Source organism: Pholcus phalangioides, unplaced genomic scaffold (assembly GCF_987345545.1).
Source record: "Pholcus phalangioides strain wild (caught in Gottingen) unplaced genomic scaffold, Ppha-v1.0 ptg000004l_1, whole genome shotgun sequence".
In the NCBI taxonomy this organism is placed as follows: domain Eukaryota; kingdom Metazoa; phylum Arthropoda; class Arachnida; order Araneae; family Pholcidae; genus Pholcus; species Pholcus phalangioides.
Genome location: NW_028301597.1, coordinates 32338546 through 32357841, shown reverse-complemented (window position 1 = coordinate 32357841; position 19296 = coordinate 32338546). Strand labels below are relative to the sequence as shown.

The following is a 19296-nucleotide window of genomic DNA, read 5'->3' as shown; positions in this document are numbered from 1 at the left end:
ATTGAAGAAAAAAAAACATCGTCTCTCTCCCCCTTTCTGTTAGCAGACTTTGAACAAAGGGTGACTCCTCCCTTCCTCAGACAGTTGATTGACAAGACGGGAGAGATGAAAACTTGTTATCAGAGAAAGATTGTTACGCAAAACTAGCTGGGCTTGTCAATGCCGAAATAAGAGCGTTTCAAGAATCCGAGATATTCCGGGATTGCCAACAGTAGATCACGTTAGTAGAGATGTCTCGGTTTTGCCGCTGTAAGGATAAACAGAAATAATTTACTCATGGCTGGGCTACATTACTTCATTACCTTCGAATGAATACATAAAAATAGAAACCATCATATTTAATGAATGGTGAGGACTACGAATGAAAGCCACAATAATTATCCCCCTTTATTTTAAACAGCGATTCTCATATAAGGGATAGACGCGGTGTTTGAAGTGTATCTTGATATAGGCATACCTCTGTATAACCGTACATGCACTCATTCACATTCCTCCACGAAATTTCCAGCGAATTCGTACCTGCCGGAATGTGTTCTGGGTGTATGTGCGGCCCTGATGTATTTATGCTGTCAAAATTGTGCCTATTGGTCGTACGTGTTCGGCTTGTGCTGTCGATATTTTGGAGTAAAGATGGAAAGTGCTTGAATTTTCATGGTATATACGTATCATGTTCTGGTTGCTGCCTGCTTTCTGTGGAGACTTTTTAAATGGGAGACTGGCTTTCATTCACGAGCAAAGTTAAGTTGGGAAAACCGCAGAAAACCAACTCCAGTCGACAACTACTGGGCCATGACCGGGGTTTGAACCTGGATCCTCGTAATGAGTGTCCATCGCGATGCTCACATCACCGCGCAGCGGCATCTTGGTATACTAAGCACCTCATATAAAATGATGTAAATTACATTGGTTTTTATATAGGTTTCAGACAACGACAAGAAAAGACAAGCAAATGAATCAAATCTTCTATCGGCAACAATCATATTTAATAAAACACACGATGAGCATATGTGCGCATAACAATATTTGCAAAATGATTCGGAAAACAAAAAAATCAATTGGCTGCATGGAAAATTCTCTACATGCATGACGAGATAAGACTGCATACGAAGTTACCTCGAATGTAATCTGTTATATTTCTTTTCCTTCAATTCCAGAATACAATTATGTTCCATAAGGATAATCAATAACATTATAATTCGATTGTTGCCGCAAGCATTTTAGACAAAGGAAAATGCATGCGCTACGTATAATCTTATTTTAATTGACTTAGGAACGCATATTTAATATCGAACTCTGTTTTTTAAATTTCTTGTATTATTGTTTTGAAGAGTGGATTGGAATGATTGAAAAAACAATTTACACGTTATGCACATCTTTGCACACACAATCAATCGAAACATCTTTTTTTTTTTTGTCCCAAGTACACATACACACAAGTTGCAGGCGAAAGTTTTTCCTGTTTTATTTTTCTCCTGGAGTTTTAAATCCTACGATAAGAGACAGCGCTTTTCTCTTAAATTTAGTTATATGTATGTATATATATATATATATATATAATATAATACACTTGTGAGAGAACATAATCCATCGTATTACTTCTTCACTTCTGGAGTGGATTAAGTAAGCATCGAAGAGCGTTCCTCCTACAGTAAATTCTTTTTTTTTCCTTATAATTTCCTTGGAAGTGTAAACTTTGTTTGCTTTTTTGTTCTTTCCTCTTTCTCTGCCACTTTGAGCACAACTTGTATGCTATAGTTTTATAAAGTTTGATGAATTCCTCATGGTTTTGTTCAGTTTTTCTCCCGGTTCCTTATTCATTGAATAGCGATGCTCCTTCAGGGTCAAACTGGTGTCGATATAGTTCTTCTTCCTCGGGGCGGTGTGAAGAAAACCTACGAGACAAAGACAATATTTTTTTAATATTATCTGGAAGTACGAAAGTTATAAATATATAAATGGAATGAAAACAATAAATAGGATATACAGAGAAATTTTTGGGCAAAAGAATTGCACATTTTTGAATTTGGTATCCGTACTGTGAGTTTTAACAACATGATTTCTGGACGATAATATAGCTACAACCCTCATTTTGCTTACCAGGACCGATCATTTAAAATTATTTATAAAATAAATAGGAGAAAGACCTGATTCGGTTTTCCTAAAGTTACCCAGCATTCCGGAGTAACTTTAGAACAATAATTTTTTCTACTCTCAGAGCTATATTAGCACTCGTCTGATGGTTACTATAATACTAGCCTGTAGGAATTCTGCAAAAGATGTTTGACAACGGAAAAATGGTAATTTTTTTCAGTTTGTTTCTCAGAAACAGTTTTTCTTTTAAGTATTTCTCTCAGTTGAGTTCCTTCTCCTTGAGTTTCTTTTACAGTTAAGGAAAAACTAGTAGTTTTATTTTTTCATACAGCTTTTAACAATTAAGTGAGAAAATTAAATGAACCTTAATAAGAAAATAAATGAAAATAACAAGTCAATTTTCAAGCTAAGTTTTCTTCAGGTGATGGCATGTTGGCAAAGATAGAAAATAATTAATTTATATCCACAACGTTTTATTGAAACAACAAAAAAGTGTGAAATCATGTTGACTGGAAAAAAATACAGGTTTTTTTTGGTGGGGGTGGGGGGGTGTTACAGGTATTTAAATTATCAGATTGATATTAAGGTACCAAAGTTTGTACTCATTTGGTACCATAAGTGTCCAACTTCGTTTGGACACTTATATTTTCCAACGTTATATGTTCCAATATTTGGACTGATTCCAAATATAATATTTTTCCTGCCTTCTGCATACAATTAACTTCGAATTAAAAGGTCAGAAAGAAAAAAGAAAAAGATTCTGAAATTATCCAAACTCCGACAAGTATGTAATGATGCAATGTGTTTACATTTTATTACTTAAGAAATTACCCAATTAATGTAAAGAAGCAATAATTCAAGCAAAAAGTTTATCATCATGATTTTATGAATCCAATAATTACTACTTTTCGTTTACATTTCGTACGATTTTGACTAATCAAAGTTTCAAGAACTTCTACAGAGTTATGGTAATTCCTAAATAGAAAGAAAAAGCAATTGACTAACAATCATAAGCATCTTTCAGAATATATTTAAGCACCTAATCGCGCATTCTGCTAATTGTGAACAGTTCTAGATCAACAACGGGATGATATGTAATATGTTTTTCTTTATTTTAGTGTTCACAGAATATATTATGTGTATATGTGTATTATGTGTAATAGTTTTGAAAATATAAATTTTTCAAATCGCGCCATTCATTTGTGCAAACACTTTTCCAATCAATCAAAATGAGGTAAACAATAAAAATTCTGGTATTCATTATCGGGCAACCTTATCTTGATATTTCAGAATATGTCATATAAAGTAGTTTATGGGAGAATAGACAAAACTAAACGTTGTGTGCAGAATGTTAAGAAGTCACCAACGAATAAGACAAATATATACAAAAATTATTCCTAAACTCCTAATGCATTTCGACACACAGTGGGTGTCGTCTTGAAAGGAAAAGGAATTTCACCAATCACGCTGATCGAGGATTCAACTTTTGGTTGGTTACCAAATCTTAAGTAAGTCTTGGTAGCTCAGCGGAAAAAAAAAATGTCTGTTCACTTTCTACGTCATGGTCAGAATGAAGCTGAGAGCCTGCGTATAAGACTGATGCAGTGCTCTGACAGATACTTGTGAAATGGAGCTACCCGATTGGTAGATTCGAATTTTTCTAGAATTCCTGCTCGTAATGAATATATAATCCATGGCGTTGCAATCGGCGGTCTTAATTTATTGTCGTTCACTAATATATTTTTGAATACATGTAGAAATCCCAATCAGGTGTGGACTTCACTTTGTGAAGAACTCTAGCCTTCTGAACATTACATGTATGGCCCTCTAGCTAACAGTGAGCGGCGATGGTCGATTTTTCACATTCCTGATTCACCTCGAACGTACCCACTGTTGACAAGAGGGACATAAATTTCATATTTCGGGAAATGAAAGTTTTTCCCTAAGTCAGTTTACAGCTGCTAAGAAGGCCCATATCATCATCGTCATCAACCATTAAATCCACCGATGGGTTAAGGTCCCCTCTAATTTTTTTTTAATTTCACGCTGTCTGACGTTTTTGCCATCCGGTTGACTCCAGCCGCCACTTTCGGACCTCGTCGATCCCTCTTGTTTGGGGACATCTTCTCGAACGTTTAACACCACTAGGGTACCAATCCAGAATACCTGCGGTTCATCTGTTGTCTTGTCTTCTTGCAATACGTCTAGCCAATTTCTATTTAAACGTTTTCTTCTTTTCACGATACCATATATTGTGTGGCTTCTTATCCAAGTGATACTTTTTCTGTCTCTCCTTGTGTTGCTTAACTTACATCTTTCCATGCTCCTGTGTGTTTTCTGTAGCGTTTGTATCGTCCTGTTTGAAAGCGTCCATGTTTCAGCTCCATAAGTCAGTGCTTTTAGCTAACACTGGTTAAACACTTTTCTTTTCAGGCATAATGGCATGTAGCTCTTTGGAATAACACAGTTTTCGCCAAAAGTGTTCCACCCGATCCTGATATATATTTTGTTATCAATGGTAATTTATTGTCCCAGATAAACATAGCTTTCTACTTCTTCTATCTTTGTGTTGTTGAGCAAGATCGTTTAAATTTTCTTCAAAGAATAGGAGGTCAACAAAACTTTAGTCTTTTGCAGACTCATTTTCAAACCCACCTGAATACTTGCCTTCACCAGTTCTTGTATCATTTATTTTCGTTCATTTAGTTCGTCTGGATTATTGCTGATAATAATAATGTCGTCGGAAAACGCCAATGGTTCAGAAATTCTATATTTATTTTAATTCCTTTCCCATCCCAATCCACTTTTCTGAATACTTCTTCTAAAACAGCGCTAAACAGCTTTGGTGCCATATTATCTCTCTATCGGACTCTTTTTCCATGTTTAATCTTTGCTTTTCCTTTATCCAAACGAATGGCTGCAGTTGCTTCGTCATATATTTTCTTGAAGATATTGATGTAAGTCTTCTCTACCCCAATGACATCTAGCTTTGAAAACGGCGGATGCGAAGACAAAGACAAACGCTTTCTCAAAATCAATAAAGGCTATGCACATTGTGGTAACTCGAATTCTTTATGTCTCTCTATGAGTCTCCTGACCGTTCAAATATTTAAAAATAGATTAGTAAATGGCAATAAATCAACACCACCGATTGCAACGGCATGGCTTACATTCATTACGAGCGAGAATTCTAAGAAAATTCGAATAGACCAATCAGGTAGCTCTGTTTTTCAAGCGTCCATGACGTTTGAAGTGAGCAGACAAAACTTTCTTCTGCTGAGCGACCGAGAGTTCAGATCTGTCATCCATCCGTAGTGGGATCCTCGGTCAGCGTGATTAGTTGTTAAATATTTGTTTTCCTCTAAGATGACTGTGTTGAAATGTATTACGGGTTTTTTGTAATTTTCGAATATTTGCCTTATTCGTTGGTGACTTCTTGATGAAGTATTTTAGTAATCGTATCAACTTATGCATTTTTTTATTCAACTACGTGTTTAACTTCATATATACCTAAATTTCATAATGTAATTCAAATATAAACATCTGAGATCTCACACCAAAGGCTTTACATGTATTTTTCTGTACGTTAAGGAACACGTAAGCAATACGTTAGATATCATTCTAAAAGTTATCAAATTCTTCTTGAAATGCTTATTGTTATCACTGTATATATAATTGAATACAGATTTTTAAATATACTTAAATTCAACAGATTTCCTACAAATTTTTTTTTCTGTTTTCCTGGAATTCGGCGAGATCAGGTTCTACATTGTCTTTTTACAAATATGTCTCGATGTTTTCCCTTTCTAATAAAAATAAGGGACATTTTTAAATCATACTTGTATGAAGGGATTGTTCGTTATTATATTATGGAATCATTATAATAGTTTCCTTCCCATTAGAACAGAAGCAGACAGAATGAGCCTTGGAAAGATAATGATGAATTCCATATATCTTTGTGTTTTTTACTCATTATATCCAGTATTCCGAAACGAAAGAAATTCCAAGTTTTATGTTTCTTGAAATATTATGTCGTTATAATCCAGTTGCACAGGAAGCTGAGACGTTATTTTTAGTTTATGTTAATATAGATATACGCACATATAATGAATTGAATAGAAAATAGAACAGGCAGAATATGAAAAAAATTATTATAATCTGAGCAAAAGAACGCAATGTATTAAACGTATATGAACCACAATGAAAATATTTAATATAAATTAATGAGAAATACATATTCTAATTTCGATATTTTTATCCACTTGAAATTCCAATACGAGTAATACATTAAAATGATAAAATATGAAAAAGAAAACAATGGATCATTATGCATCATATTTATTTCATATTGAAATATAAATTTCATTTGTATTTTTAATATATATATATTTTTAATTTCTTTCTATACTGAATATTAAATTGAATTCCTACAGGTACGGACAACTTAAAATTTAGTTTTAAAATATGCATTGTAACGGGGTTGAAATTTTTAATTTCCTCAATTTTTGTGCACTTTTTTTTATCGTACGATGAAATAAGAAGAATAAGGTGAACAAGTCAATAAAATATATCACCTAAAAGAGAAATAAATATTTTTATAAAACAAAAAAAAATGTAAAGAAAGAAATGAATTTGTTTCCGAATAATTATCGTCATCAATTGAATATATTTTCGGATTCCATTTTTTTTTTTAAATGCGATTCTGTTTCTGACAGCATTCTAATCATGTGAGGGCAAATATAAGGAAAAAATCATCACCATCACCCGAATAAACATGATAAGGGTGAAAGAAAGTAGTATTTTTCTCAACTGACCTGAAATTATCTTCGATTTTCTTGTTTTCTCATGGGAATTCCGTTTCAACATAGTACTGAAAATATATTCAAATGACGAAAATGAAATATATTAGTTTTAGGATTTTTGATTTAAAAATAAAAATAAAGAGAGAGAGAGAGAAAGAAAATCAGACAGTCAAGTTATTTGGATAAAGAAATTTGAGATAAATCAAAAGAAAGAAGAAGAAATTTGATTTCTTAATGATAGAAATGAGAAATTACGTTGGTGACAAATTTTTCTTTTAGAGAGATTCACCTATCCTCTATCTATTCAATATTGATAATTTTTGTTTTTGTATATTATTTGTTATTTTATACTAGATAATGAGGTTTAGATTGCACTGGAAAACAATTTGAAATCATTATTTGTTATATTTATGATTATATATTTATTACTTGTATATGCGATGGGAATTTCGATATTTTCCTGTGGAAGTGTGTGATAAGGTGGAAAAGGTTTCACATTACCTGAAGAGGTGGAACTTGCAGGGAAAAATATGCAAGAGCCTAGTGCACAGTATATGAATGAACGCCAGGGGCTCTGCCAACGGACTTATCCCGTTGCCGAGATCTCTTCCAGCCCAGCTTCCTGACAGAGTCTGGAACAAAGTGAGTGCACCTAACAGTCTGAGTGTGTAGCTAGTGTTGTGCTTGATATTTCAGTGCTGCCATCTATACTTCAAATTGTGAGTGAAGTGTAATGATTGAATATTTGTTACGTTGTAGGCCTGTTGCTCTCTATGGCGAGACTTTCTTAACGGGGAGATCGGCTCGCATTCGCGCCTTGAAGTTGGAAACCACAGAAAACCCACTTCAGCCGACCACCACTGTGGCGCCGGTGGGGTTCGAACCCGGGTCCTCTCCGTCACCGTGACCACTCGACCACCACAGCGGGTATAGTGCAAGGGCGCTCAACCTTTAGGAGAGTGAGGTCCACTTCGTTGATTTGATAACATGCTGCGGCCCACTTAATAATGCAATCTGGAACAGCGCCGCAGGTTACTTATGTGATATGTAAATGTGCAGCGTTGCAATTAAGTGGTCTGCAACTGTGCCACGGATCACTCAAGTGATATGAAATTCAGAAGCGGGCCACTTAAATGATGTGGAACTGTGACGTGGGATACTGAGGTGATTCGACCTAAGCGCTGGTCACTTAAGTGATATGGAAATGTGCCGCGGACGACCTGAGTAATCTGAACTGTGAACCGGGTCACTCAGCCTTAGTGACCCGTTTTAGGTACCCAACCTAAGTCTTAGGTGATCAATAAATATGCCGCGAGTCACTTGAGTGCTCTGGAAATATAAAAAGGATCACTAAATTGATCTATATATATGTTGCAGGTCACTTAAGTGATCTAGGAATGTGGCATGAGTCACCTAATTGATCTGAAAATGTGCTACGGGTTACTCTAAGTTATCCGGAACTGTGTCGCGAGTCACTAATGTGCCATGGAATTGTGCCGCGGATCACTTCAAATATGCCGCAGATCTCTTAAGTGCTCTAAGAATACACCATGTGTCGCTGAGGTTTATCTAAAAATGTGTGAGGTGATTGTTCTGGAATTGCACCGCGGGTCACTTTAGTGGTTTGACAATGTACCGCTTAGTTCATTTACGAAATTAGGTTAGGGGTCGCAGGCCACATTTGGCACACGGGTCATGGGATGAGTATGTGTAGTATAGAGTATTACACGGTGTAATATGGCTATTGCATATTACGCAAGGCTGACTTTATTCGTTACGACAGAGAAATTATTCTAAAGGACCCGAAAATCAAATCCAAAACAATGATAAAAGCAAAGAAAGAACGTATTTTTGATGACAAACAGCCGCTGATCGAGTTCTTTAAGCGTTTATGGTCCAGCGTATATCTGAATATAAATGGCCAATGCATGGCCAAAAATTTCATCACGAATGGGAATTATCAGTTTCTTTCTCAATTTGTTTTGCTATTTTTTGAAAGTACAACTTTCATAGCGTAATTTCAATACAAAAATACAGCTGCATAACCGTATGTATAAAACTTTTTTTCATCTAGATAGAGTTGATTCCTTATCAGTGTCATTTTTGATGGATGTCGAAGTTTCACGTACTGGGAGATTTATAAATTCTCACCAAATTGAGGGGATTGGAAATACATTTCAAGGTAAAAACAGCACAGCTTTGTTAAGAAAAGTTTCATCCGTTTATAGATAACATAAAAATCAAGGCAAACTGTATATTTTTGAGTTTATTAGCTTTTTCAGCTAATCACAAAAAAAACACTTTAATTAATTAAATTGCTGTATTGTTTTATAAAAATATGCTAACATCACTCATTTACATCTGTTTTAGTAAAAAAAATCTCAATGCGTTTTTATGAGGGTGTACCATCGAGTGTTAAAAACGGTGGCAGTCACAACAGTCAGTACTTAATGCTAGATATTGCACATCCAGCGTTTGAGCAAACTCCCTCGAATGTTGAACATGGATGCTATGCTGTTGCATGATGATGCCCTCAAAGTGTCTCAGAAGAAACAACTAATATTCCCGATAAATTTGTTTGTAAGACAGAGGTAGTTAAACACCCTGCCAACACTAAGGACCCTCTAGCTTTCGCTTGTATTTGGCCTCTTTCAAAAGGCATTCGAAATTACAGTTTCCTATTCCGAATTGAACGATATTCCAAAGAGATTTCCCGATTGGTTGTCCAATATATTTTCTTACAGCTAAAGATCTTCGCTGATGAGGACACATAACTATGGTGCATGTGCAAATATCATTTCAAGCAATTGAAATGATATCTTCAGACAAAAAGCAGTTACCTCTAACTGGCGCATGTAATATCATATGGAAGGGTAGATAAACTTTCCCCAAGATCGCTAAAGAAACACCAACGAATAAGGCAAATACAAAATTCTTAATGTATTTCGATACACACAGTAGGTGTCGTCTTCAGAGGAATAATGTATTACCCCTAATCACGCTGATCGAGGATTCAACTTTGGGTAGGTTACCAAATCTTTACTCTCGATTGCTCAGCGGTTAAAATGTACGTCTGTTCACTTCAATGAATGGAGAGAGAGAGAGCCTGCGTATAAGACTGACTGATGCAGTACCCTAATGGGACGCTTGCGGAACGCAGCTGCCCAATTGGTGTATTCGAATTTTCTAAGAATTCCCGCTCGAAATGAGTTCAAGCCATGATGTTGCGATCGGGAGATGCAGATTTATTATCATTTGCTAGTATATTTTTGAAGGCTCAAATATTTACGAATTCGTAGAAATGTAAATCAGCGCTTATGACTTTTAGTTTGCAAAAACCTTTCACTCACTTAATTGAAATTTAAATCTATGACCCTCTTGCCAACAGTCCCCGATGGTCGATTTTTTCACATTTTTGATTCTTAACATAGCGAGAGTGCTCATTTAATCTTGTTTTTATGTATCTTCTTGTCTGTCTTATGTAACCAAGAAACAATCACCACATGGAATGTAATAAAAGCTCCATTGTTTATTCAGTGGTAAATCATACTTAGGGGGCTTTAAGTTTTTAGTAGACGCATCTGTGGTTGTTAAATTTAACTTTCTGAGAATCTGATCCTTCAGTGAGTGTAAGGTATAACTGCACTTTATTTAAGGGGCCTCTCTTTTGTTTACTGAATTGGTTCCGCGTGCTGGTTTCTTGAATTTTCTACTAATTTCGTCAAGATCTTAATGTTAAACCCCCTATCATTCGCGATTGCTCAGATGGTTTCAAGTTCACAGTCTAATGTGTTCCGACCTGAACAGATGTCAAATGCTCCTGCTAAATAAGTACGAAACGGTGAGCGTATCTGTTGCATGGGATGACAGGATCTAAAGTGAGGTGGTAGTGACACCGATGCGATATTATGCTTAGTAGTTCTCGTCACCTTTCTACATGTGACCTATTCTCTTCTTATGTGGATAATGGGCATCCTCATTTTGCAACAACTCACAGCCATTTGGTTCTAATGAGCGTTTTCGATGCCCTTTGATCTGATTTTATTTCCGACTTTGAATGAGTGAAAATCTTGAAACACGCATCCGAGATAAAATCACTTTTATGGTACATGGTTGCGATGATACCAGATGGTTGGTACCGTCGCTGGTTTGGATAGCAAATTATTTTAATTTGAACTAATTCCGGAGTGATTTCCACGTTTACTATTGTCGGTAGTTGTTTCTGGGATAAGAGCGGGCATAAACATATTTTCAATAATCTTTATTGGATAGGGCTTCTGCTCGTGCTATGCGTCCCAAGAAATTATGCATGAATAGATTATTTAAGTTTCGTCAGACTTCAGGAAGTGATTTTGATTACAACAAGGCCAATCATATTTCTAATTACGTCCATTAAAGCATTGGTTATGTTGGGGCGTACCAGTAATGATTATGGTCAGTCTGTGAGGAATAATTGATAGATATTAGACCATATTGAGGTTAATAGTGAAAATTCTATCTTCCTTGCCCAGAATGCAATGTTTATATGAATATGTCGCGTCTGTTCAATGTATAGAGAGAGAGACTTCCGTGGAGATCATTTATAATTGCAAAACGCCACGCCGGACCGAATTCTTGCCGCCAGCGCAGACGTCGACCATTAACTCTATCACTCTTATGGCTTCGTCTGAAGTTGGACAGTGCCCAATAATGATGACTGCATGGCATAGTTTCGAGTTATGCGTTACGAATCTGATATAGCACATGTACGATTGCCAACTTCGCCTGCGGAGATTTACCGTTGATCGTCCTTTACGTTCAACGTTTATTCCCCGCATAGAAACACTCAGTGTTAGTACTTTCAAGGGATTTGGATACCATGCCGGACCGTAACGAGTTGCTGGTAACTTGACGTGCTCCTATAAAACGTGTTGGTAGGAGAGAAATTTACCAGCAATGTCCTGTGAGGTTAGTCACGGGTTTGAATAAGACGGTTTTCACGTGAAATAATAATAACCACTCTATGTATAACTCAGGAAATTATGTTTAGCAACAAAGCACTTCCTCTGTGGTTTGGGTTTCCAACTGGTGTTCCGCGACAACTTTTTTAGGGTTCTGCATGATCAAACGGCACTAAATCCATAAAAACCCCGGAACTTGGAGAGCTTTCAAAGGAAATAAAACGTTCTTGTTACTGATACTCGCGAAGCTGTTCTTTATTTTGAATTTTGAGGAGACGGTGGAGTTTAAATAAAACAAAATCAGACCACTTAGATGACTAAATAACTTAGAAACAGTAAAACATTACATTATTCCGCATCGAATTTTCGAACTAGAAGTTCATAAACGTCATTTCCCATTTCATCGGTAAATTATAAGTTGTGAAAACTACATACGTTTTGGAGACCATACCTACAGGGACATAAGACTTGGTTGAGGGGGGTGTAGAGAAGAGCCTTGAGTGCGTGCTCTTGTTGGCACGCACACAAGGCTTGAGCTATGAAGAGAGACTTGATTTCTTGAATATGTTTGCATTGGAAGAATGCAGGTGTCGGGATAATATTATCAAAGTGTTTAAAATTTTCACAGGGATGAATAGGATGGATCAGGAGTTATTAATACGCCGCAAATAAACTGCTGCAAATATTCCAGGTTGTGGTGCAGGGTGTTTTTCTCTAATGGAGTTGTTAATAAATATGGAATAGTTTACCTTCGGGAGTCGTGAATTCTAACATAATTGGCAAGTTTATAGAGAAGTGCGATAAATATATCAGGAAAAATCGAGAAGTTATCCATAATTTGATAAGACAACTATAATCTTTTTTATGGGCAGTGTATTATAATTGTATTATTCATAACTTTCGTGATATATGATTTCAGATCGGGTTGCTGTATTTTGATTGTATTCAGCATCCATATTTTTTTAGAGTTTCTTTTTTTTTCAGCCACCTCGTTGGGCAATTTCCCTATTGTGGCCTTTGTGCTTGTATTTATTTGTAAAATGTTTTTGTTTCGAAGTTTTTTTATCAACTAGAAGTGAGATATTTGAATACGGGAATTCATTTATATAATTTGAGAGATATCCTGGGCTATCTCAACACATGGGCCCTACCTGGGCACGGCACGGGAGCCTGATACGCATAAGAAGCTTCCACGATACGATCTGGCACAATAATTTCTGACAATAATTGCGTAAATTTGAAGTGATGCCTAATCCTTCTTTTATTTTGTCCAGGGTCTATGATGCTGTTGCGCTGGCAGTAGGGACACACACACGGTTTTATTTATTTATTTATTTTTTTAATTTCGTAGAACAACCTCATCATCATCAAGGCTTAAGCGGTGCAGTGTTATGACTATTTGACATATACCAGTCCGTTAGAAGTTCTGCAAAGGAATATGGACGAGGTGCATGTGTAGTTTAGTAGTCTTATAACTATCAAGTGTCCAACGAGAAGATATAGAAACCCTCTATGGCGGGGGAAATTTGGTAAAATCTGTTGCTAAGTGGAATATGTTTAAAATACCTTGCGATATCAATCGAGGTTATATCATAAGCTTGGAAATATAGTGAATGGATCAATGCAAAATCAGCGAAATAGGCATCGTAGGCTAAAGAAATCTTAAAACCATTTTTTTTTCTGAATGTTTAGGGGCATGTATGGCCATTATGTAATCACATAACTTTCATCCAATCAAATATAAAGAATGTTTATCATAGTTTAATTTAATTATGTCGTGTTCATGAATTTTGTTTGAATGATTACTTAAATTTTATAAATTGTTGTTGTGTGTAATAATTGTAACCATTCTCTCTTCATATTTCAAGATCGTCATGCTGTATATATATCCCGTGGTAATCAACAAGACTTACCCTGTTACCGTGGTAAGCAGCCGCATTATGCATGGGAGGAGCCGCTCGTCCCCGATGTGGAATCCTCCTGTCGTCCTCCATTTCGGGATTACTATCACTTCCCATCTGAACCTGCTGAGGCGGCATTTGTGGCATTCTCCGGTCGTATCGGCCAAGTGTAGCGAAAGGCATCACACTCCCTTCGTACTGGTTCAGCGATGGACCTAGTGCCGACTGAGGCTGGCAAAAATCGGTGTAGACTTCTTGCCTATGGTGCTGTAAAGAGGTTGAAAGGTTAGAAGAAAGCAAGCTCACGCATATCAAATAGTAAAATTCACGTGCCACGTAAAATATGTGTTTTTAAACGTCCTCAAGGCCATTTTGAATTTAATGCTTTTCACTTTTTTTTAACTGTTATACCGTCTAAAATCAGTTTCTGCCGACAGATGAGTATATTAATACGTATCTACCAAATATTTACCCCTTTCCATACCCTGGGACCACAAATGCGTGAGCTGCTTTCTCCCCCCCGTAGATGACCTCAAGGAGTTAAGTGGAGGGAAGTTTGGCTTGAAGGATTGCGGAAGTTTTGAGTTGGAAATATGGTGAATACGTACTTTGGGGGCTTCCATCAGAGGGCAGCAGTTGAAGTTGAGCTTTTAAGGAGTTTTTTGAGATGGCTTCCAGGAGAAAGTGCCCCCAGGAAAAGTGTGATTTATTATGTAAAATTTGGACGCGGTAGCCATAGGTCAATAAAATACTCGCCTGAAGTACCAAGGGATGTTTGGAGGTGTCGCGAGTTCGATACCCGGTCGGTCCTTGTCAGAAACATTCCTGACACAAGGGTACAACATAAACGGCGAAATGGCCACAGCAAAACATTGCTACCCCAGAGAGACTCACATCGAGGGTTAGCGCACCATGCTCGCGGTGAGTATTGATATTAATAAAATATAAATTGAAGGCTCTGGTCTCGAGTCCTCGTGAGCAGAAAATGACCGTGATGCGACAAAAGTGATCAAATATTATATAAAATGTAGCAATAAACTTTCTGGAAAAAACGATGTGCCTACATCATCCTGGCTGAAAAAAATTGAACGAAGTGAACTATTTCTTCACAGAAAAAAATTAAAATTTGAAAAAAAATTGAAAAAATAAAGATTTGTTGAAATTTATATTTTTTATGCATTTTTCGATTATCACAAATGCAAAAATTGTTTGAACATCCAAAAACATCAGTGCTCGGATCTAAAGGACACTTAGAACTTATTTTGGTTTATCTGTGTTCATTTTATTTTTCTAAGTGGACTTTATTGAAGAGCTGTTTAGCGCCTTCCAAAAAATATGGAAGAGAGGGAAGAGAGATGGCAGTACCAGTAAGAACGCAAAATAAGCATATTTCTGACAACGCAAATGTGTTAGGGTCACACATACACTCATTACGCCATGTGCTGATTCGTTAGAAATTCCGTAGAGGAATGATTACGAGATGGTACTCCCTCGGACGACGCAGGCACTTTATGATGTTACATTCAAATTGTCAGTGAAAGTCTGGTTTAATTACGGTACTATCACCCAGTTGAGATTCTCTTTGATTCCTCATCATAGGGATCTGAGGGAATCATCGTATCGAACTAGAACTTTCTCGCCTTGAAGTATAATCCCCTTTTGCGGATCCAGCTTCTTTGGATCCCGTTAATGTCGCTTGAAGATTTTCAATATGTCACGGTGGGAATGTTTAGCATATTTTAATTTGAGGAATTGCATAAAAACAAAAATTTTCTATGCGTCTGATAAACTTCTTTTTAGTAAACGCGTGATAAATATTGTTTTGCGTGCTATCCGAAAGCATGCGTATGAAAACTATAGTTTCCAAAAAAAGCAGATAAACTTTCTCTCCTAGGGAAGATGAGGATCTATTGCGATGGAAGAATCAAAGCTTTCATAGTAAGCTTAATGATGAGAAGATACTTTCAGACCAAGTCATGATCAATTGAAATTTGACTTCTCGTGTCTTTTGTCTACATTTGCGACTATCTTGCCATCATCGTCAGGAAAATAGAGAATCCTGTTGGGTTATCTTCCGATATTTTGACAGATTTTTAATAAATCGTTTACAGAATGTGCACAGTTTCATTTCGCCTTGAAGCCAGAAGCCAATTTCACAGGATGCCAAACTAGTACTGAAAACGTTGAACAAGTAACATACGTAGTGCAGTCGATAAACTCGTTTCTAACCCTGTATAGAATCGCGAAGAAAAAAAACAACAACAATAGAATCACCCGATGCCACATGACGTAACCAAAGGCTATGCTGATATTCAAAGACTGTTCGTAATCGCTATTCTTTGGGCGCTTTCCCTACTTTATCCTTTCCGGGCAAGGATTCTTGTTTTTCAGAGTATGCACCGTCGTCGCAGAACACCCTTTTAATAGGAACCTAAATAATTGAAATTCAGCATTTATCGAAACAAAATCCCAATACATTAATAGTTGCATCTACACATTCTAATCCTGGAAGTATTTCAAAGTGCAGATAAAAGTTCCCTCAGTAGCCAGCCACATTGTACACTAATTATGAATATCGACAATCGTTATTCCCACTCATGAATTCATAGCATCGATTAGTTCGCCGTTTTCATGTCTATAGCCCATCGAGATCGCCATCTGATCGGTAAAATAAAATAGTAGCGAAAAAAAGAAAGAATAAAACTTTGAAAATCTCTTGAACAGAGGAAAATGAAAGGTGTTTGAAGAGGCTTTTCGAGGAAAAATGGAACGGAACAAAATGTGTGTGTGTGGTATATATGTAGGGTTATAGTAAAAGAACATTATACTGAAAAGAGAGGAAAAATAATAATAAATGAAAAAAAAAAAGATGAAACATTCCCTGGAGATATCTTTCTAAAAGTGGGCACTAATCACAAAATCGATCAACTAAATTGAATAGAACCAAGTACTTGCTAGAGAGAGAGAGAGGGAGGGAGAAAAGAGCTTTGTCAGTTTTCTAGAGGAACAGTTTCGAATCAATTTATTAAACCCATTAGAAAACTTCAAGCGCCAAAAGTAAAGACATTTGTGGTTCACATAAAGAAATGAAAACCGTGTGTATGAACGTGCGCGTGTGTGTGTGGGTAAGTTAAGGCTTTTAGGAAAAGATATCGATGAGGAAATTTAGCTTAACCCCCAAGAACAAAACAAAACGGGAAAATAATAAAGGGGGGGGGAACAAATAAAGGCAATGATTTTTAGGAAAACGGTGTTAAAAATAAAGAGCGAAGAAGAAATGTCCGCTTTTCACGAGAAGATTCGTTTCCCACATGGTTTTCGTTTAATTTTTTTTTTTTTTTCCCCCCGATAATTACGAGCAATTTCATAAAAGTACAGGGCTTCTGTCTAAAACGGAAAATTCACGATTTATTGAAGAAACGAAAAAAAAAACAAAAAAACAAAGCAATAAACGGATACAACGTCATCTTTATTGTTTTGTGGTCGAATACGTCACTGTGGGAGTTAGGATCCGCTTAAATATTAGGGATGAAAAATAATGATGGCTGTCTTGTGATGAAGAATATCGTGTAAACGACGTCGTTTAGAAACGATTTTGTACTTTAAGTAGCATCTTCAATATGTGTAACTGCGGAATATGTCTATCGGGAGAATGTATTGGGCTAACCATCAGCGAAAGGGCTATACGAGTGTATACTTGGTGTATTGGTTGTTTAATAACCTTAATCATGCCGTCAAATCGTATTGCCTTGTATTTTTTTTTTTTTACATAGTTCTTACAGATGGTTAACTGAAGAATGTTTTAATGTTTCGATTTTCAGTGAAACGTGCGTAATTTCAAATAGCTATCAATTTAAGGTAGAAGTGTTCAAAGTCTATGCTTCTATGTATGTTTTTGTCCCCATGTTTTTTTTTTTTTTCACTTGAAAATTGGAAAATAGTTTTTCCTCTACAAACTGTCCCAAATTGTTTGCACCGTGGATATCTCCGTAACCGTTCATTTTAGAAATTTGCAGTCATACACCCTCTCACTTACATGAGGATTTTCTGAACTTCCGGTAAAAGATGTAGGTAAATATTGTTATTCACTTTTGGGCGTCACTTATGCATCTTTTTTCTTGTTCTCTTGCACCGACACACTCACTGACAGATCACTGTACTTTCAAGTTTTCAAATAGCGTGAGGTTACTCAAAATGTCTCAAATTTACCAGGGGGGAAAATGTATGAATTAGCTTTTTATGTAGGCCATATATGTATGCCGAAAACTCTAATTAGTGAAATATAAATGCAAGACTGAGAAATTGAGAAAAATTGGTATTACAATTTAAATACAATATTGACGGTGATATTAGACTTTGGAGCTTTCAGCATTTATCGACAATGCTTCAGAGTGTGGTTCGAAAATTTCGGAATGTATATTCAAAGTTGTTTAAAATTCTGTAATAGTCAAAATAATTGCCAAAAATGTGATTATTGTTATTTATTGCGAATATAAAAAAAAATAGTTCAGTTCATTCTATTTGTGAGCAGTCCATAAAAATGGTAACTTTTGTGATTGAGCCAATGAAAACTTACCAAAACAGTGATCAGATGCCAAAACATGGTGCTTTTTGTGATATCGCAATAGATATTAAATTTGAATATATGAATTTTTTTGCAAATTACTTTTGAAAGCAAAAACTGCATTTCAATAATTGGAAGATTTGTCACACGAAGATTATATAAAAAGTTAGTTTCTTTATTTTATATAGGTAGGACCTATCGAGCAAACTTTGATATTTTAATTAACTGCGGGTTATTTGACTTTTTGAAATTTAAAGCATGGTTCTAAAGTTTACAGTTTCAGAGATATCTGCTATACAAGCAATTTAGAACAGCCTTTATAATACACACTCAGGCACTGCATAGTTATTGAGAATGAGACGAACTTTCAAATTCCTCTGAAGACTTCCTGTGTATCCGTCTTCATAAAGGCCACTTTGCTTAGGCAATTGGTCGTAAACACTCACATCCTGAGTGACTACACCACCGCCACCGACAACAGAACCACCTCCATCCATACGGTACGCTTGACGCTCATCGGCACCCGACATGTAATCTGAGTATTAAAAAAATCAAAAATAATGTTACACGTAATGGAGGAATAAATTCTAAAACAATTTCAATCGTACTTTTTCCAATAATTTGTGAATAATTTGCGATAATTTGCATCAATCCCACCTGCTGGCGGAAGTAGCATAGTAGTCGTGACTTCGGGCTGTTCCATTTCAGCGCAGTATACGTTTTGCGGAGGAATCACGTCTGGATCCTTGGCATCATGTTCAGATGAATCAACAAGATTTTTTTTCAAAAGAATAGCATCTCTGAAAGAAGACATAAATAAGAACGTAAATGGTTATTTGAATTACTTTCCCATTATAAAAAGATAGAGTTACGAAAACATTCTTAAAGAAAGAACAATACCTCGGGACTCTCTTTGTTAATTCGTTCCGGAACTCTGACAAATGCCAAAACCGATGATTACCGAACCCAATTTCCACATCAGGAATAACGGGAAAACA

General features: G+C 36.1%; 1 protein-coding gene across 2 annotated transcripts in view; it reads right to left on the bottom strand.

Moving 5' to 3' along the window:
• Positions 1–961: 961 nt before the first annotated feature.
• The window catches only part of LOC149087100 (nephrin-like), a 277872-nt gene continuing 259537 nt past the window's right edge, over positions 962–19296 (bottom strand). The window contains exons 13-17 of one of the 2 annotated variants that reach the window (XM_089231349.1): positions 18956–19098; positions 18664–18833; positions 13747–14001; positions 6906–6961; positions 962–1892 (exon numbers count right to left, since the gene is read on the bottom strand). In XM_089231349.1, the coding sequence (XP_089087475.1) occupies positions 6935–6961; positions 13747–14001; positions 18664–18833; positions 18956–19098 (595 nt within the window). In that variant the 3' untranslated portion in view covers positions 962–1892; positions 6906–6934. The remainder of the gene's footprint in view (positions 1893–6905; positions 6962–13746; positions 14002–18663; positions 18834–18955; positions 19099–19296) is intronic. The other variant, XM_089231348.1, reaches the window with a different exon arrangement.